Genomic DNA, 22,298 nt, shown 5'->3' on the forward strand with positions numbered 1-22,298 from the left:
ATAACAAAGTTAAAGTGCTTCGTCTTTGAAAGAATCTTACATTAATGGATGTGATGTCATGAGTTACATTAGGGGTGTTCATGGGCAGGGTTGGGCTCAGACCGGGTTTAGCACCTATACAAAGGTCTTTAGTTTGGGCTGGCCCTATCCCTGCCCGGACCAGGCCTAAACGGGCTTGGTTCCGGGCCTATGATCTAGTCATTGTTTTGTTTTTCTAGTACAACTCAAAGATTAGATTTGAAATTTAAAATATTTGCAAAAAAAAATACATTTTAGATTTATTAAAATATTCTAATTTTACTAAGGTGTTGGGCCATGCATAAAGCTAGGCCCAGCTCAGGCCGGGGCATGCATACCGAAGTTTTCCACCAGTTGATGGTCTTTCAGTCCAACTAAAACCATTAAAATGTGATGGTTTGAAGTTGGAGACGATCGTCCAAACAAGCTGCTGTTTTGGTCTAGCAGATCACCCTTTATATTAACGAGTAAAAATACCGTCCAGCTTAAAAGGATTTTTAACCGGTTATAGTTGTCTCAAATAAACTAGGTAGCATTCATATTTAAATAGTATTTTAGGGCTATTCAAAACTTGGACAGAAAAACAATGTCCAACGTTAGAACAAAGATGGCAATTGCAACCAACCACTTCATAATTTTTGTAATAGAGTAGTTGAGATTTTTTTTTTTTCTTTTTTGTAATAGAGTAGTTGATATCGATGTCACTTGATTAAGGGTCCATTTGGTGTGCTTTTTTGGGAAGATCTTCTAGTAGCTTTGACAGTCAAAAGACGTATTAAACTTTTGCATGAAGATCTGAGTAGCCTGAAGCATGTTTGGTAGATGTGCGTCTTTCTGTATCTTTTTACACGAGAATAATACCCGAAAGACACGAGAAGTTTTATTTGGAGCTTCCCGAAATCAGTCCAAAATGGGTTTTTCATGTCTTTTTGGAGTTCCATCTTTTGGTGGCTAGATCTTTCATGTGCCAAACGGAAATAGACGGTCTTCTCGACTTATAAGCAGCCAAAAAATCACACGGAAAGATATGCCAAACAGGTCCTAAAAAAATTTAGAATGCTTAAAAATTTATTAAAAGGTATTATTCCCAAGGCTGCAACCGATATAACAAAAGTTTGGAGCATAAAATCCCCTCCCAAATACAAAGTATTCATGTTCTTACTGCTTAACAAGAAGCTTTCAACGAAAAGAATGTTAATTTTTAGAGGGTTGGATATTGGTGGATCATGTGGTATTTGTGGGGACGAAGTGGGCACTGACCATATATTAATCAACTGCCCCAGTGCTAGACAAGTGTGATTAACTGCTCAGAATACTCTTAAATTGCCTACTGGTTTTAATGGTTCAGTTCAGAATTGATGGAAATACCTTTGAAGTCCCAGAAACGGTCTTCTCTTAGCACAGTTATCAGAGAGAAAATCGTTATTCTTTTATGGCACTCATGGAAAAATCAAGATGAAAAAAAAAAAATTCAACAATAGGAATGTGCCTCTTCCCATCATTCTGGAGAGAAAACTAAATACCGTTTTTTCTTTTAATGGAAAGAGCACTAAACACTTTTATAGAAATAAAATCCTGCTCCAATCCTAGAATTTGCAAAGAGATGTGCTGGATTCCAGTCAAATGGAGGAGCCTATGTTTAGATGCTATTAAAATCAACTTCAATGCTTCTTGTGTTAATTTAAAGGCTTATAGTATAGACTCTACTACGAACAATTTAGCAGAAAGTATGAGCTGTTTGGGAAGCCCAAAGTATAGCTCTCAACTTCAACAAGTGGATTACTATTGAAGGTGATTCCAAGGTCATTAAAAATCGAGTAGAACCCTGTGGAGATTGAAGACGATCATTGAAGATTGCAAGCAATTACTCGTGAAAATAGATAGAGGTGGAGTCTCATCATATCTTTAGAGAAGCAAATAAAGCCGTGGATTGGCTAGCTAATTGTGCTCATTCATCCTCTATAAATGTTAAAAACCTTATGAAAGATTTATTATTAATTTTTGGATTTTTGGGGAAATGCTACCCCCGTTTCTCTGTAGCGGTGTAGCCCCTCATCTCGAGTTATCAGAAGAAAAAAAAGAAAATTTAGCAGTAGTTTGGCCATTCAAAATTTAATTAAAAGAACATTATTTACAATGTCATTAAATTTGAAATTAACACATGCAACCAACAATCGTATAAATTACTTGTTTGAGTGTTGGTGTGGAGTGTGGTGATGGTGTGAAGATGTGATGACAAGAAAAATAAAACAGTAAGAAACAATTCAAAAGCAAAAATAAACAAAATGAGATTCTCTTCTGTCTTGTTAAACAATTGCAGCCAGGAAAATAACAATCATATGTAGTACCACTACCTACTCAAGAAATTGATTAGTTTCCAAGGTATTTTTCCAAAATCCCAACAAATCACGGCCTAATAGTTGGCCAAAACAAAATTTAACAATTAAGCAATTAGTTTCATTATAAAAGAGATATCACAATCTAATCAAAGCTAAAATAAGCTAAGACTTGTATAATTACCAAAGGAATCATTCGCATCGCTACTGGTGCCAACCACCATGAAAGTAACTCTAAATTCTAACAAAAATAGGTCACAGCTACAGGGGCGAATGATCAAGCGATCAAAACCGGGTACAGAGCCTAGTGTTCTCTTCAGCCAGACAGCAACTCCATTTGGTTAGTAGTTGCTTAAAGGTTAAAGCCATTTCCTTTGAACTCAAAATCACTAATTGCGTATATCAACTCCATTTTCCGTTGGCCCTCCTGCATGGCTGCCCTTCACATAAAGTGGAATCCTTGTGCCTAATTCCCTCAGCCGATTTACCATATCATATAGAAACTCAAAGGTAAGCCTGGATTGTGCATTGAGGTCCTCTCTCACCTGCGGATGAATCCTGAACCAGTCTCCTAACATCTTGTGCACATGTGAACGGATTATTCTCCATGGAACAGGGTAGCTCTCACAGAGTTTCAAATACTCCACCAATAGATCTGTTTGGTCTAGTTTGCCATCTATATTGCTTTCCTCATCAGCCTCCACCCACTCAGCAGTCCGAAATCCAGCAAAGAGAGCTGGATTCTCAAGAAGAGACTCTGCTGAAAGCACACCATCAGCACCTGTCTCCTCCAAACATCTGTGAACATCATCCATGTGGCGTATGTTCCCATTGGCCAGGACTGGAATCTTGACTGCACCTTTTACCGCTTTGATGGCATTCCAATCAGCTCGGAATTTCTTTCCATCTTTTTCATCTCTAGTTCGTCCATGGACAGCCAAGAGAGAACAACCAGCATCCTCTAGCATTCTGGCATATGTTATGGTATCTTGTAAATTTGAGAATATCCTGATTTTGCAAGACACGGGAACATGGAGGTTGTCTGCCAACTTCTGCACTAGAGATTTTATAAGAGGGAGATTGTCCATTAAGAAAGCTCCATAGTTCCCTCGCCTTGCAATACGCTGTGGACACCTGCACATTAATTAAAATCTGTAAATTGAAGCCATTAACTCTTTACTTCAATGTTGATACATCTTACACCGATTAAAAAAAAAATAGAAAATCTGTAATCTTAAACATTACCTACAAAAATTCCTTTGGAGTTAATCAGCATATGATAACATGTATAAGATAATAAGTTACAAAATCTGGACACGGAACAACAAACTTCCACATGATGCATGAAAAAACACATTACCCTTCCTCCATTTTCCCTCTTTTTCCATAGCCAACAACTAACTCAATCACAGTTTCACCAAGGAGATCCCTATACACTCAAACAACAAAAACTAGGTCTTCCTACCTACTGAAGAACACAAGGAAACCATATACCCAGGTGAGCATTTAGAACCTCTGAAAACCATTAGACTTCTTGGAAGCTCTATCTCTCTCCTTTTTCCTTTTCTTTTTTGATGAGTAAGAAGCTATATCTCATTTCTGCAATGTTTTTTTTTCTTCTTTCAATGTATTATGGCTTTCCTTTGCCAATGTTTAACGCCATAATAACATGACTGTTAACAGCTGTTATTTTTTCCTATGTATAGTACCACGGGTACTATTGTACTTTTGCTCCTTTTTATTTTAGTTGCTGTCGCCCTAGTATATATATTAAAAAGCTGCGCCACCAGCAGTAATCTTTTTGCTCTCAGTTCTCTCTTCTACTCTCTCTTTTCTCTCTTCTTTCATTCTTCTCTTCTGCATAACATGGTATTAGAGCAGGACTACCAGATCTGAAAGGAGAAGTCAAGCGAACAGTCTTTTTTCTTCTTCGCACCAGATTTCCAGATCTGCCGCCCTCATCTGCTGTTAGGCTGATTGAAGATCTCACACATTGAAGTAACCTCTCTCTCTCTCTTACCTTTTTTTCTGGTCGTGTGCCAGGGCAGAACCTGTACTAGGTCTGCCAATTGAATGTGAGGTGATCAGCACCTCTTTCTTTCCTTTTTTGTGGGGTAGACTGATCCCTGTGAAACTGTAGATCGTGAGGACCTTTTTTTGTGTATTGCAACAGCAGCTTTTATGGTGAACTGTGGGTCAGAAAGTGACCAGTACCTCTTGTGTGCTGCAACAGCAGCTTTTATGGTGAACTGAACATCAGAAAGTGACTAGTACTTGCTGTAATAGTAGTCATGTTGATGCGTATGTCAAGAGATGACCTGTATGCACTGTGGCAACACTTGTGTTGAACTTGTAAGTCAAGGGATGACCTGTTAGTGCTGTAACAGCACCTGTAACAACACTTTAAGGCTGTGTACCCCATTTAAGAGTTGTTTTTGAATCTGAAATCATGAGTGGTGAAGATTCTGCTACATCCGGTGTTTCCTCAATAATGAATGGAATGAGTGGGGGTGTGGACCTATCATTTCCCATGGTTGTTATCCCTCTTGATGGTTTAAATTATTTAGTGTAGTCAAGAGGGATCAAGTTGTACATCACTGCAAGGGGAAAGACAGGTTATATTAATGGGAGAATCAAAGAACCACATTCTGGGAGTGCTGAATATGACAAATGGAACCAGGAAAACAGCATGGTCATGTCTTGGCTTTTAGTTTCTATGCAACTTCAAATAAGAAGGAATTTCCTGTGGGCTGAAACGGCAAACGAGATCTAGGAACAAGCAAAATCAGCATATTCGGAACTACAACACTATGCAAAAATCTACCAACTATAGGCAGAATCGTCTACTTGTAAACAGGGGGAGAGGTGTCTATCTATGTACTACTCAAACTTGACCTATGTCTGGAAGGAGTTAGATCATTATCAGAGTATGGACTGGAAGTGTGATGAACCCTACATATGAATCTATCAAAGTCCAGATCCTAGGTAGCAAGGATCTTCCATCAGTTCAGGAAGATTATGCTCTTGTACAATCAGAAGAAAGCAGAAGGAATTTGATGAACAGTTTTGGAGGAGATGCAGTTGTATTGGCAGCGAAAGGAAGTGTTACTACCAGTGGGGAAAATACTTCTAGGAGGGAGATCTTCAAAAAAAAATGGATGATAAGGACAATTTGTGGTGTACTCATTGCTAGAAACCCCGACACACCCAAGACACATGCTGGGATCTTCATGGGAAGCCGAAATGGGCTCAAGATATGAATAAGAAGCAAGGTTCAGATATGAATAAAAAGTCAAGACAGCAAGGTACAAAAAAACACACTATGGCAAACATGGCTACTCAGGAGAATCAGCCCCCCATTCATACTATGACTCAGACACATTCATCTAGATCTGACCCAAGGGAGGATATTATAAATTCCTTCTGTAACCATTTAGAGCTCTATGGTAAAGCAATTCGTCAGATGGATGCTCCTCCCTCAACTTCATTTGCGTCTACATCAGGTAAATCTGCCACATCTTTCCATGTTGCTTCTCATAACCCTGACACTCCCTGGATCATTGATTCTGGAGCGTCAAAACACATGACTAGTACGTCCTCTTACTTTCAAACCTCACCTTCTTTCTGGAAGAGACAATGTGAGACTAGCTGATGGATCATATACTACCATAGCTGGTCAATGAACCATTTCTCTCCCTCTCAGCCTTACCCTCTCTAATGTTTTACATGTTCTGAAATTTCCCATTAATTTGTTCTCTGTTAGTAGTATTACTAATTCCTTAAACTGCTCAGTGACCTTTTTCCCTTCTTACTGTGTGATCCAGGATCTTGCCTCGGGGAGGACGATTGGTAGAGGATGTATGGTTGATGGACTTTACATGCTGGAGAATAAGACTAGTCTTCAAGTCACAGAGTCTAAGAGTCAATCCTGTAAGAGTCAAGTTTATTTATGGCATTATCGTCTTGGTCATTTAACTTTTGAGTCTTTGAAAGTAGTGTTTCCATAATTGTTTAAGTCAGTGTCCGTTTCAGATTTCTCTTGTCAAACTTGTCAATTAAGCAGTGTATAACTCATTTTCTTTCAAAAAATAATAAATCTGAATTTCCTTTTCACATTGTTCATTCTGATGTGTGGGGCCCAGTTACTTTACCATCTGAGAGTGGCTACAAGTATTTTATTACCATTATCGATGATTATTCTAGATATACATGAGTATATCCCATGCGGACCAGAGATGAAGTACCAAAAATTATCCAAGATTTTCAGCGGATGGTCTTCACTCAATTTCAAACTGAAATCCAAATTTTTCAGTCAAATAATGCCAAACAGTGTTTTCATAGTGATCTCACGGAATTTTTTGCATCACGTGGTTCACTTCACCATAGCTCTTGTGCCCGAACACCACAACAAAATGGTGTTGCTAAAAGAAAGAACTGACACCTCGTTGAAGTGGCCCGGGGTTTACTACTCCATATGAATGTCCCAAAACGCTTTTGGCTTGAGGTTGTCCTTTGTACTACCTACCTCATCAACTGTATGCCCTCTTGTTGGTTAGAGTGCAAAGCCCCACATCAGCTTCTCTTTCCTAAGCCCCCCCCTTCTTCCCATTCCTCCTCGTGTGTTTGATTGTCGTTGCTTTGTCTAAAATTTGTCCCCCACACGTGGGAAATTGGATCCTCATGCTATTCCTTGCATATTCCTAGGGTACTCCTTCACTCAGAAGGGATACCGTTGTTTTGATCCTATTTCTCGAAAATTCTATGTTTCCATGAATGTCTCTTTCTTTGAGAGTGAGCCTTTTTTCCCTGTTTCTCCTCAGGGGGAGAGTAGGAATGAGGAGAAACTGGTTCAGCTCCCTCATCTTCCTGATCCTCCTTTTCGTGTCTTCTTCCATCATCACAAAAGCCAACCAAATTCAAGAGCTGTGGAGAATCCAAAAGTTGTACCTCTAGTGCCATTAAACTCTTCGGGGGCGGATCATACTCACTCAGGTATCTTGGTTCCCATTGATGTCCCTGACTCCATTGTAATTGATACCTCTATTGCTAATGACCTTGACCTTCCTATCGCTTACAGAAAAGGGGTTAGACCGTGCACCACTAAACACCCCATTTCCCACTTTATTTCCTATGAAAACATTTCACCCTCTTTTCGAGCCTTTCTCACATCCATTGACAGTGTCCCTATCCCTAAGAATGTGGCAGAAGCTTTTTTAGTACCTGAATGGACAAATGCTATGAAGGAAGAAATTAATGCCTTTCATAAAAATGGCACATGGAAACTTGTAGATCTTCCTAAGGGAAAGAATCCAGTTGGATGTAAATGGGTGTTCACAGTCAAACATAGGGTTGATGGCACAGTAGAGAGGTATAAAGCTCGTTTAGTGGCAAAGGGGTTTATACAAGTGTACGAAGATGATTATCCAGAGACTTTTGCACCCGTTGCCAAGATGAACTCCATTAGAGTTCTATTCTCTCTTGCTGTTAATCTTGACTGGGATCTACATCAGCTTGATATCAAGAATGCATTCTTGAACGGTGACCTTGAAGGGGAAGTTTACATGATACAACCCCCTGGTTTTCAGGCTCAAGGCAATGAACAAAAGGTGTGCAGGTTGAAGAAGTCTTTATATGGGCTGAAACAATCACCAAGAGCCTGGTTCAACAGATTCCATGCAGCGGTTCAATAGAAAGGATATAAGCAATGTCAATCTGATCACACATTGTTTGTGAAAAGAGGAGAAGGTAAAATTGTTGCTTTGATAGTATATGTTGATGATATAATTATCACTGGCGACAGGAAAAATGAAATCCAAAAGTTGAAGAGTTTTCTTGCCACACAGTTTGAAGTAAAGGATCTAGGTCCTCTAAGATACTTCCTAGGAATTGAAGTTGCCCGCTCAAAAAGAGGTATCTTCATTTCCCAAAGGAAATATGTCCTAGATTTAATCCAAAATATAGGAAAAATGGGAGTGAAGCCAGTTGATTCCCCCATTGATCATAACCATAAATTAGGTGACAGCCAAGGCGAACCTATCAAGGATGTGAAACAATTTTAGAGACTTATAGGGAGATTGTTATATCTTTCTATGACCCGCCCAGACATTGCTTATGCAATTGGTGTCCTTACCCAGTTCATTCATGCCCCTATGACCACTCATCTTGAAACAGCAGAAAGAATCCTTTGATACCTTAAAAGGTTTCCAGGTGCTGCCTTGTTCTTTCAAAGGCACGGACATTTGAAAGTTGAAGTGTATACTTATGCAGATTGGGCAGGATCCCTAAATGACAAAAAGTCAACTAGTGGCTACTATACTTTCATAGGAGGAAATCTAGTTACCTGGAGAAGCAAAAAGCAAAGTGTGGTGGCTAGATCCAATGCTGAAGATGAATATCGAGCAATGGCTCATGGAGTGGCTGAAATTATGTGGATAAAGAATCTGTTGAGTGAGTTGGGTTTTCCAGTGGACAGACCTATGACCCTATTTTGTGATAACAAAGCAGCCATAAACATTGCTGCTAACCTTGTGCTACATGATAGAACTAAACACATTGAAGTCGACAAGCATTTTATCAGAGAGAAAGTTATCACAAGGGAAGTGTGTACTCCTTATGTCAGCTCTGAGGATCAACTTGCAGACATCTTTACAAAAGGACTAAACCACTCAAGACATAATGATTTATGTGACAAGTTGGGCATGACTGACATCTATGTCCCAACTTGAGGGGGAGTGTTAATAGCTGTTATTTTTTCCTATGTATAGTACCGTAGGGGTACTATTGTACTTATGCTCCTTTTTATTTTAGTTGTTGCCGCACTAGTATATATATTAAAAAGCTGCACCACCAGCAGTAATCTTTTTGCTCTCGGTTCTCTCTTCTCTCTTCTTCTCTCTCTTTTCTCTCTTCTTTCATTCTTCTCTTCTGCATAACAATGATTTCATCCATTTAATACATAGAATAAATGTACTTAAATTGTTTTCAATATTTTTCTTTCAAATGGTTCGAATGCTAAGTCAGAGTATCTTTTAGATGTCAATCCTAGGGCCCACTATCAAGATGAAATTACCACTGGCAACTAACAAGAACTCTTGCAACCAAGTATGGTGACAAATTAGCTTCTAATAATCGTAGAAAAATGTAAAATAGAAGCAAGTTACCCTTCTTAAATTGAACAATTCAACCCGGTAGCTAAGTTAACCACTATTCATGGTGGCTCAGTTGGTAAGTTCTCTGCCTAGTTGTAGTGGAGAGGTAGCCCTATGAATCAAATAAATAAAGGTCAAAGATCAAAGGTGAGGTAGGATAGGAAGGTCAAAGATGAAAAGTCATACTACAATGTATGTGATGTGTAAAGAAAGAAACCAAAACTAATATAGGAAACTTAGAAGAAATAACACAAGGGTGTACATTGTGTTTAAACAAAGGAATCAGATCTAATATACAGGAAACAAAGGAGAAATAGAGGGTTTTCAGATCTAAAATAAAGAAGAAAATAGATACGTATACGACAAGAAAAACCACGCAATAGGGAGGGGGTACCAGATTAATATCACCCATATTACAAAATTGACACTGAAACAATATCTGTAGAAACTTGGTTTCTTCTTTCATGTTCTTTTCTTTGCTTCCATATCTGCATAACCAGGATTTTCCTCAGAATACACAAGCACTGATTATCTAGAATACCTTGCAGTGAGATTACAAAATCTGAAAAAGACAAGTTCTAGAAAGAAGATTATATTGGGTTCTCCTCAAACCTTTGGCAACATGAAAGCTTTTAGTGGTACGTACCTGACATGGAAATACATACAAGGCTTCTCCTCACAAGCATAAATAGTTGAAAACTTGTAATTGTGGCTTTGTTGGCACAAATATTCTCAAACTAACTCAACAAAGCCTCATCCTAACTACTTGAGGGTAGCAATATGAATCATGAGTTGCCATTCTACACCATCAAGATGCTATCATCTATCTGTTTTTTCTCATGGCTTCAAACTTTTTCCTTTCTGGCCTTCACCTTGCCCTTTTAGAGCTTCAAAATTGCACCAATATCTGTCAACCTTCTACTGTGATCACCCCCAACTTCTCATAGATAAACTCATTTTCTAATTATAAATCCTATCATAATACCACATATCCATCTCAGTACCCTAACAAATACTATGCTCATGTTGGGAAAACTGGCTTAGGAAAAGAGGAAGAACAGCATGAATAGCTTTTCAAGGAGAGACCAAAGTAGCACTAGGAGGTACACTAGGTTGGTAGGAAGAAGACATTGGTTTGTGGAGTTGTAACAATGAAAGGAAAGAATTCAATTGGCTGAGTAGGGACATTGAGGTGCAATACAGCTGGGTGAAGAGGACTGCTAACTCATTTGCAGATGGGTTAGCCAAGAAAGGGGTGAATAGGGAATCTCTGTTTTGGGCTAATTTTTAACTTTCTTCCAATGTATTCTGTTGGTGGGGAGTTAAGACATTTTACCTCCCCCCTTTGTAATTAAAGTTTCACAAAGCTTCACATCATTAATAAAGTTTTTTTGTTACTAATAAAAAAAAAAGGTACACTAGGTTGGTGAGTTACCTCTCAAAGATGCTTTCCCTAATCTTTATGCTATTTCTCTTTTCAAAAACGAGCCCATCTCAAATTTTTATTCCTCGACTGATGGGATTGCATGGGTGGTTTTTAGAAGAGGGTTGAGGGAGAATGAGTGTCCTTTGGTTGTAGAGTTATCGTAAATCCTTTTACTCAACAGTAGTATATCCTTCCAAGCTTGACGGGAGGATTTGGACACCCCACATGCAAGGTCGTTTCTCTTGTGCTTTCTTTTTCCATACTCTCATTACACAAATACTTGGTTCTCTTCATTCCCAGTGCATGAAGTCCAGTGTAGGCCTGTACCACCAAAAATAGAGGCTTTTTGTTGGGAGGTTTATCATGGAAATCAATACCCTAGATGTTTTGCAAAAAAAAGAAGAAAAAAATGCCTGTTTACCACCCAAATTGGTGCACTCTATAAGGCTAATGGTCAAACCGATTACCACTTACTAATTTCCTGTTCATTTGTTACCTCTATTTGGTAGTGGTTCTTTTCTCTTTTTGGGTGCAAGTGGACCCTACTTATGAGCTTGGATAGTTTGTTTGAGGCAGAAACTTTCAGACTGCCCAGGAGAAAAGGAAGGATAATGTGAAGATGTACATGAGCTGCATTATTATGGAAATTTTGTGAAGAAATGAATGCAAGAATTTTCAAGGAAGAGGAAATAAGCATGAAGGCAATCTTGGAATGCATCATGACAAGGGTGATTCATTGGGTGAAATCTTTGGACCTTTTTCATCTTATGAGATTATATTGAATTGGAGGGAAGTGGCTACTATGCCACCAATGGAGACTTTAAAAGATTGGAATCCACCTGAATATAGTTTCATAAAGTTTAGCTTTGATGGCAGCAGTTTTGGTAACCCAAGTCCCTTAGGGATTGGAGAGGCTTTTAGGGATAAGGATGGAAGTATAATAGCTTTGTTTTCAGCCCAGGAGTTTCTACAAGAGCTGAATTGCTTGCTGTACTTTATGGATTTCAAAAGGCAAAAGAACTGAACATATAGAGATTGATAATTTGGGGATAAGGATGGAAGTATAATAGCTTTGTTATCGGCCTAGGAGTCTCTTGGCTGCCACCACTGCCCTACATTACATATAATCGACATTGAATAATTATTTTATGCAATAGAAGTACCAATTATCATGCAATAGATACTCATGCAAACATTATAAGTGGGATGAGACACAAGAAGTTTGTCAGTTACCCCAAATTAATGTCAACATAGTCACAATGAGGTTCCACCATTTGTGCAGCTTCCAACAAGATATCTGGGTCATTGGCACAAAATTGGACAAATAATGGATGATCCTCCTGAAATTTTTATAAGAGTTAACATGAACTCAGAAACCTCTTCTAATAGATATCCAAAAGATTTTATAACACAAAAACAAAGAATACAAATCTGTGATAATCATGGTCTGTGAATGACTGAAAAAGGATGCCATAGTCTGTGATAAAATATCATATACATTATTTATCAACCCACACACGACAAGCCCAACCATGAGATATCAAAAAGCCCATCCACCACACCAAAAGAATGTGCTATGACTCAAGCCAAACCAATGACATAGCCAAGGCAGCTAAGTCTAGCGAGGAGAGTGAGTGTAACCCCACCTTGCTAACTGAACGACTCGCAATTCTTTAAAATTATATATATAAAAAAACTCCCCCTTCAGGGAAGAAGGCCCAAATCCTTGCTAATTGACTGTCTTGCAGAAACTTCAATAGTCACTTCCTTATCAAGTCTAATTGTTTCATTCAATTTCTTTTTCTCAACCAAAAAAAAAAAAAAACATCAGAATCTCTCATTTCCAGCCACAGTAATACATTATTCGGAAGGAAGGTGTCTGAACCCTCCTTTTAGGAGCAGAATTTTAACAATTTACTCAAAAAAAATGTTTGATTATTTGCACTCAGCAAATTCTTGTTAAGGGGATTCATCCCAGTTTTTGTCATGACATTTATCCCAGTTTACTTCCATATCAGAGCATTGCAAGTTCCACCACATGATAGATCCAGTTGCATAATCAGAACCAAAACACTCAACATAAGCAACTACATCAAGACATTCACGACTAAAAGTGGGCGAGACAAAAACTTTAGCCCCTGTTTAGAACGACAGGAAACGCACCTTGCAGGTAGTGAATTCCTGAGTCCGATACTTTTCGTTCTCCGAGAAGATACGGGAATGCAACATGGGCGTGTAGGCGGCACCGGCGCCGTACTTGCGACAAAGCATTCTGAAAGGGAGCTCCGAGTTGTCTACCATCGGGGCAACCATCAGCTTGGGTTGCCCCAGTTTCTTCCAGTGAGTCCACGCTCGGTCAATACGCCACTCTCCGTTCAAGCAACGGGCGGGAGAGCCCAACGAAGACGACGGGGATGGGGATTCAGAAGACATTGGCAACGCCGCAGAAGATGAAGATGAAGAGCAATTTTGCTGGAGTGAAGAACATCCAGAAGCGGCTGCGCAGAGACGGTCGTCTGGATCTTCGTGGGAGTCGGTTTGAGTACTGAGAGTAGCCATGAAAGATGGGAATATATTGGAGGAGAGAACGAAATAGATGGGATGTTTGAGGGACGAATTAAATCCAGAAAAGGAAGAAGGAGAACGGGGAGTAAACTTCATCAGCGGACGATGGGTTCAACACCCATCGCCGCTGCCGCTGTCGCAAGCCAACAAGGATGTCTGCGTTACATCCGGCGTCCCTCTCTTGCGCTTAAGTCCTCTTCTCACTTCGCGTTTGGGACCTTTGGGTTATTCCTGGGAAAGAGGAGTTAACGAGATGGAATGGAATAGATGCAAACGCTGCCCACTCTTGGATTAGAATCTTGTTATCCGGATACGGGACACCTGATGGGAAGAGCTCGGCATGTGTAGGGCTGTGAGAACGGTAACCAATTGTCTGAACTCTGAATTCGAATTCGATCCCTTAATGATCCGAGTTCGATCCGTTTGTAATTGGATCAATTACGGTCCACCCCTACCCTATTCCATTTAAATATACATTATTATATATATTAGTAGAATTGCTTTAAATAGTTGTATTTTTACTAAATTGTCATAAGTTCAAATTTCATAAAAATAATTTTTAATTTATTTTATTTACAGAATACAATATCAATCATTTTTAGTTTATTTTATTAATAATATTTAATATTTTGATTATATCATTTATAATTTAATAATTAAAAATTTATATGATGCCGAAAAGACTTGATACTAGAATAGTTTTCACCAATCAAAACTTTTCGAGTTCTTCCAGCATCATAATCGGACCCTTAATTTATTTATATTAATTCTATATTTTATTTCAATCTGAATTCGATTTTCAAATCCGATGACTAAGATCCGATTCAAACTTCAATATAAATGATATATTCATATCCGATTTGATTTCATCCTTTTGCAACTTTAGTCATAGTGGACTTACAATAACTACCCACAAAATAAAACCACAATGTCTCAATAAAATCTAATAGCAATAAAAATAAATAAACACAAGTATCATCATGAATACAAAGAATATGTAAGTACATTTACCCACATAAATGTTTTTAAGTAAAGTTGCTTGAGTAAGTTTACTTACCCATGTTCTTTTATTTTCCAAATAAATAATATAATGATTTTCTTATTTATAAAAAGTCAATTTAAAATAGACAATTTTATCCCATTACATTTTATAAACTTTTTCGGTAGATGAAAAGGTTACTTACCCACCCAAGAGATGGATAAGTTTTACCCGAACAAATGAAACTAATTTTACCATAGGCTCAATACTTGTTGAAAAAATAACACTGTAAAGTTGGTCAATGGGTGTCACTTTCCCATTGACCAACTTTTCCCCCTCTTATTTATCAGAAAATGAACAGGGCCTTAACGTCTACATTTAGGAGAGAAATGAAAATTATTTTTCACTATGAAAGAAAATGAAAATATTACATTATATATTGCAACTTGCAACCAAACCAACCCTTATACACCCATTTTCCCTTTCCTCTCTCAATCCAAAGAATAAAACACAAGGAAGAAAAAAAAAAAAAACAAACTCAAAGGCACACTTATACCAAGAACACATTTCTTCTCTCAACTTCTCTTTTTTCCTCTTTAACAAGAAAAAGAACAAATTTTTCTTCTTTCTTTTTTTAACCTTACGTATCTTTTATATGTAAAGCCACTTTAATGTAAGGGAGGGATCATACCAACCATTAGACTACTCAACCTAATCCAATACTTGAATACTAAGATGTAATCCCAACAAGTCATGTGATCTATAAAACCTCATGGGGCTCTCATAAATCATACACATTCTATTTATCCCATGATTCAAAAATCAATCCCTAAACTGTTGCCCAATCCAAGATTATAAAAACCATATTATATTCCGAGCTAGGCTATGAATACATGATTAGTGTTGACCATATGTATTTTAATGATAATAAATTCATTGAAGGTATTAATGGTTTGGAGTATGTTTGTAAATGCAAAGAAACAATCTTCATCTGAGCTTAACAAAGATGAAGAATAAATTATTTACATTAGGCAAGAAAGAATAGCCGATTAAAAAATAATTTAACATGGGTTTAAATAAGACCAAACTCAATTAACTAATCTTAGAAACCAATGGCTAGAGTTAAATTTGGTTCTTAGGTTTTCCTATACTTTAACTAAGCAAAGATGTGAAATTTCATATTCAGAAGCCTAAGAATTTGATTCTCGAACTTGTGGAATGGAAATCTCTGAGTGTTATATGATTGGAAGCTGACAAGTAGTAGCTTGCTAGGAGGATTGAGAAAGTAGTAGACTACTTTACACAAGAAAATGCTACGAATAGTGCAATAGTAGAAAGAAAGAGAAAAGTCACTCAGTAGTTGACTACCAATGACCCTATAATCAATTACCCTTAACAATAGTGACTTAGCAATAGTCGACTACCAGCTTGTGAGCTGGCAATTGACTACAACAGGAAGAACATATTCTTACATGATTTCTATTTGACCACTTGAGATTTAACAGCTCTTTCCTCCTTGGGAAATGCAATGCATTAGACATCCTAAAATAACATTTTACAATTGTACCAACAAAGGATTAATGAGTCATAATGTTCAAATAATGATAAAAAATGACTATATTGTTTTGCCTATAAAAATCTGTAAGGGTAAAAAATATAAGGGCTACTATGTGAGTTTTAAAGGGTTTTTGAAAAGAAAATAAGGAGGAATCGTGTGCTATTAAGGTTATGTTTGGTTTGAAGGAAAAAGTAGGGAAAGAAAAGGAAACATAACAAAATCTATGCATGATTTGTAAAGGTTTTCCTACATTTCCCTTATTTTCCCTACTTTTTCCTTCAAACCAAACACAGTGTAAAAGAATTCATATATTTGGTTTTCCCATGAACTAAAAGGGAAAAAAACTCTTGTGCTTCAAGGATGAAGAAAGCCTCATTTGAGCTCAAAGTACTTATAGTGTTATCTTGTATATTGGGTAGTTTTGGTTATATATATTTGCCTATTTGAGAGACATTTGATTTGTATCTAAGTTATCATTGTAATATTAGTTGTAACAAGTGGTGTTCAAGTCTAAGAGCACTGGCATGTATTTGATCGGGACTTGGAAGACCAATCAATGTTAGGCAAAGACTTGCAAGATCTGTCGATTCAGGTTAGGCAAGCACCTGCAAGTTCTATTGAGTTCAAGTAGCATACATAAGTCTATCCAAGGTATTGTAGGCACCGAAAAGTTCTACAAATTATAAAGGCTTACCGGCACCCAAAAATCCAGTAGTGTTGTGGAATGCTTATGTGGTCTACTTAGAGAAAGAATGTAGATCAAGTTTGGCCGAATTTATATAAAAATCTTGTGTGTTCTTTCTTATTCTTGTTCTTTATCTTTGCCTCATATACCCACACCTAAGTCATTTCGTTCCCAACATCAACACTTCACTACAACATCTAGTTTGAATTTAAAGTTTCAAAAAATGTAAAATCGGCATAGACAAAACATGAGAACCCAATTTACCTCCCTCATGGGTTTAGAAAATTGGGTAAGAATTAGGGGTGTTCATTGTATGGTCTATATTGCCAAAATGGCAACAAAGAAAACCAAATTAGTGGTTTGGTCTAGTCTAGCCTTAAAACGATTTGATTTGGTTTTAGAATTCCTCAGGTTGTAATTTTCTAATTTGATCTGGTTTTCTAATTTTAGAAACTAGGCCAAACCATAAACCAAATTAAATTGAATTATTCATTTAACATTTCATACTCTATTGTTGTTTGTTTCAATTTTTAACTTATAATTTGATGCCAAAAGAGCCATTTGTGTTTCACAATGTAATTTATATAATAGTAATAGGTGGAACTTGTTAGCATTTCACTTTGATATTTTAATTATATTTGTTATTAATGTAGGTATGCATATTATGTAGGCTTTCTAGTTGGATAAACCTAATAGAATGGTCCAGACCGTATTAGAAACTAGACCGAACCAAACTGTCTTGGGTTTCTATACTGAAATTGTTTGATTTGATTTGAAAATTTCTCAAAATATAATTTTCTTTAATTGGGTTGATGCTTTGGAACAATAACACAACCCAATTGTGTGAAGGTTTTATTGAAATGGAACAAAGTTGCATCCCTAATTCATGTAAGGGAACATATGCAGGTTAAAGATGTAGATTATATGAAATAAAAAAGTAAGTTCACAATTTGTCATCTAAGAGGAGTAAGGCTATCAATGGGTCGGAACAAGGTGTCTCAATCCCGAACCGATTATAAATTGTGATAAAAAGTTTAAGGTTGGTTTTTATAATATAATCTTAATAAAATTGAAAGTAAAATGATAAATTATTTGTGTTAATAAATCAAGTGTTTTTAATTAAAATTATGTTATATTATCTATCAAATTTGCACTTTATAAACCTTTACAAGACCAGAACAGAACTGGTTTAGGACAAGCAAAACCAGAACTGGCCCAATTATTAATTGGAACAAAATCTCAATACCAGAACTGATGTATTCTGTTTGGTCAATTGGGTAGAGCCAATCCATTGACAGCCTTAAAGAGGAGTCTAGATCACCTGAAAGAAAAAAAAAAAAAAAAAGTATGTGTATTAACACATTGAGAAAACGACTTACAACTAGGCCAAATAGATCAAATTCAAATCAGATCCAACTGCATCCACATCTAATTATCATGTTGGATTTCAAATTGAATTTAGATTTAATTATTCATAATATATAATTTATTAGATTCAGATCTTAATCGAATCAGATTAGATAAATCCACAAATCAAATGCAAACTCCAACATCCAAATCCAAAATAATCATATTCATAGTTGAATTGAGTATCAGACTTTCAGAGCCCATGGACAATCCTAAATACTGTTGCAAATTGGAAATGTTTCCTTGTAAATAGCATAGGAGATATTCTCGTTATGCAGTTGGATGCTATGCTCTCACTCTCACCATGTTCACACATTTTTTTTTATTTTCTTTCAGGAAATTCCATCTTTATATAAAGCGATCAACGAAGTTGGTACAATATAGACACTGGTTGATTGCCATTAGTTCGTACATGCTACACAATATGCTTTTGTCTTGATTAAAATTACTTTTTCTTCTTCTCAAATGAAATCCTGATCTTGCTCTGATAAATTGGTGTCACTTTTTTATTAAATGTTTTTATTCTAAATTGTTGGAATAAATGATAAACTAATACATGGTACCCTCTACCCAGCTTAGTCGGGTTAAGGTGAGTACTTGGTGGGGTTGAATTGTAATTGCATTAGAATAGAGAAAAAATATCTATTAGAGAAACCATACAAGAGTAATAAACCGGGAGCAACACCCATTGGTAATGTTAATGTAGGTTGTGTTTGGTATTATTTCCACTTTTAATTGCAGTATTTTAGGCTGTTCAATACAAATTTTATGAGGATATATTTATTTTACCACAAATGCTTTGAGTTATAAATACAACATTTTGTATCATTAATGTTTTTTAATGAAACATTAAATTTGGTGTTTTTACTATAAATGCCAACACCCAATCCAATGCCTATATTTTTTTAAGTAAATGTGTTTTTTTTATATGATTTGACAAGCCAATTTGGCAAAAAAAAAATGTACTAAAAGACCTAAAATGCTGCTAGTAGAAGTGGCAAAGATACCAAACACAGCCATAATCATTCTCCTTTACCTAAATAAATACACACACAAGGACGGCAAACAAACAGAACCCTCCCTTATATCCTATGTCATATCTTTTGCCAAAAGTGAAGCTAATCTAATTTAATTCTAATTAAAAGTTATGGGACTGCAAATGGGTCGAATTGGATCAGATACATGGCAGATCTAAATTTTTGCTTGTCTATTTTTGAATTGGAATTGGATCTTATATATCAGAATTTGATCTTATCTATTAGAATTTGTAGGATTCAAATTGAATTTGGATTGTCATCGACATTGAATGGTATAGATAAATTAAATTAAAAATATCAAAATATTATATAATATAAATATAATGAATTAAAAATGACTTTGGTATTACATTTTTCTGAACAGAATTAATTTAAAATTACTTATATGAAACTTTAGCAAAAACACAACATTCTAATCAACTTTACTTAAAGGCTTTGGAAAAAATATCAACATTACTAGTAGAAGAAAATTTAAGTATATACAAGTACATAAGTAATATCTTAAAATGCTAGAGTGTGTAAAGCGTATTTGACGTTTGAACATGTGGCGCTTCATGGATTTGACACATGCACAGGACACACCTCAGTCACATTTACTAATTTTCATTCTTCCTCAACACACCACGTCAACATGTCTCTCCTTGTTCCATTATCTCCCACCCTACATTCTCTTTACTCTCTCTCTTCTCCCCTTCCCACCATTCCCATTAAGCCATGTCACCATTCCCAACCCAATTACCTAAAAATATTCTTAGAATCTCTCTCCTAATATATCTCCTCTAAACCATTAGGAACTTATCATGTTACCCCACTCCCTAATCAATTCCTAAAATCTCTCCCCTAATCTATATCCACTATTTCTCATTTAAAATATTCATATTAATTAATAAATAGTTAAATACGGTTAATATTTAATTTAACCCATATTCAATGAGTATTAAATAGTTTTATTACAAAATTTAATAAATACGGTTAGTAAATTACCAAAAATTAATAAATACTATTATTAATTAACTCATCATGACTTTTTTATTTTTTAAAGTATTTTGGGTAAATACTGTTATATTCATGTTAATTAATAACATTTTATAGAAATTGAAAACTCTAACTAATTTCTATAAAAAATGAGAATTATATTTAATAATTATAAAAAAGTATAAAATTTTAATTATTGCTATTATTATAGTTAATAACCAAATGCAGATGGGGGAATAAAATATTATAATGTTGGAATTAATTAATTTATATTAAGAAATAAAAGATAAATTAGTGTATTTTGTTAGTAAACTACTTGATAAAAAATAAATATTTAATAACAATTTAAAATAATTTTCAACAAATCTCCATAGTTACACAAATGTAATAAGTTTTTAAAAATTTTTCATAAAACTATGTTTTCATAAAATAACATTTTGGAAATTAAAAGATATAATATTGTACTTTTGAAAAATTTTTGAAAGTTTATTTAAAATGTATTAAATAATTATTGGAATATGTTGGAAATTTTAGGAAAAATTATTACATTTCATAGGTTTTGGAAAACTATTGAGAACTTATGTAATCTTCATCGTAAGTAATTGAAAATTACTTAAGATAAATGAGTATGGGAAAGGGAAAACTATAATTTGAACCAATAACTACACATATTATTAAGATAAATTAGTATAATATTGAAAAAGGGAAATTATTGGTTAATTTATATTAGAAAATATAAGATAAATTAGTGTAATTCTATAAGTAAACCATTTAAAAAGAAAATAAATTATTTAATAACAATTTAAAACTAAATTTGAATAAAATTTCAAAATTACACAAATGTAATAAATTTTCCAAAAATTCTATAAAATTACATTTTGAAAATTAAAGAGAATTTAGTGTATTTTTAGAAAATTTTCCATGTAATTGATACTCAATATATCCTTTCGGTCATTTTTGTCATCAAATTGAATATTGGGATTGATGGGGAGTGGGTGCCTTGCCTTGGACCTACCCGGCACTAGGGACATGGTAGGGAAATTTTGAGAATTCCCCATCCTTGATGAGAAGTGGATGCCTTTCCCTGAACTCACCCAACATTGAGGACGAGGTAGGGAAATTCGAGTATTCCCCATCCCTAACATGGAGTAAATGTCTTGCCCTGAACCTGCTTGACTCTGATGAGGAGGTGGGATGGGGTAGAGTGTAGGGTAGGGACAAGGATGGGGTGCCCTACCCCAAACCCGCCCCATTGTCATTTTTATATAATTGTTAATTATTAGTGAAATTAAAAAAAAAAGCTTTTGTAATTATTTTTATTTATTTAAAGTCAATCAAAATTTTCATTTAAAAATAATAAAAAATAATAACAATTATTAAAATTAGGGAAAATTCCCGATTAGTACCCTATACTTTGGGCCTAGTGCCACTTTGGTCCCCGAACTTTAAAATACAACAATTTAATGCCCGAACTTTCAAAACATGACAATCTAGTACTTGATGTTAAGTAGTTGTTAACCAACCGTTGAGTGGCATTTGAAAAAGACACAAATGCCCTTTAAGTGTCATCTAATTTTCTTTATCAACCATCCAAACATTGACAAAAAATTAAGTCTCAAATCCTTGCCTCTTCTATTCAAGAAAGTTGGGTTCACCAGAATGCCCATTCAAACATGACCCCAACTTTCTTGAATGAAAAGGCAAAGATTTGGGACTGTTAATTTTTTTGTCAATGTTTAGATGGTTAATAAAGAAAATTAAATAACACTCGAAGGTTATTTGTGTCTTTTTCAAATGTCACTTAGGATTGTCACATTTTAAAAGTTTGGGTACTTAATTGTCGCATTTTAAAGTTCAAGGACCAAAGTGGCACTAGGCCCCCCTAAAAATTTCACTTAAAATTAATACAAATAATTAATAAAATATAATTTATTAAAAACATTTGTTTATAATAAATCAACAACAATTATTTTCTATAAATCAACATTAAATAAAAAAATAAAATTATTAAAATTTTAAATATTAACAATAACTTTGAATATTTTTAATTAATTAACAACAATTTTTGATTATTAATTATTCAATTAATTAATAAGTAAAATTATTCAATCTTTCCGATCCCACTAGTATATATTGTTGCGTTACACAAGTTAGAGGTTCCACT

At 35.4% G+C, this 22,298-nt stretch overlaps 1 protein-coding gene across 1 annotated transcript; it reads right to left on the reverse strand.

Moving 5' to 3' along the window:
- Nucleotides 1-2,295: 2,295 nt before the first annotated feature.
- Nucleotides 2,296-13,758, reverse strand: LOC148877233 (uncharacterized). The gene is made up of 3 exons (XM_088983265.1): nucleotides 13,092-13,758; nucleotides 12,162-12,268; nucleotides 2,296-3,488 (listed from the first exon to the last, which is right to left on the reverse strand). The coding sequence occupies exons 1-3, from the start codon at nucleotides 13,587-13,589 to the stop codon at nucleotides 2,744-2,746; spliced, it is 1,350 nt and encodes a 449-aa protein (XP_088839391.1). The 5' UTR covers nucleotides 13,590-13,758; the 3' UTR covers nucleotides 2,296-2,743.
- Between the last annotated feature and the right edge of the window lie 8,540 nt (nucleotides 13,759-22,298).

This window comes from Nelumbo lutea, chromosome 1, assembly GCF_056320005.1.
Source record: "Nelumbo lutea isolate HS-2025 chromosome 1, American lotus-T2T, whole genome shotgun sequence".
Lineage (NCBI taxonomy): Eukaryota > Viridiplantae > Streptophyta > Magnoliopsida > Proteales > Nelumbonaceae > Nelumbo > Nelumbo lutea.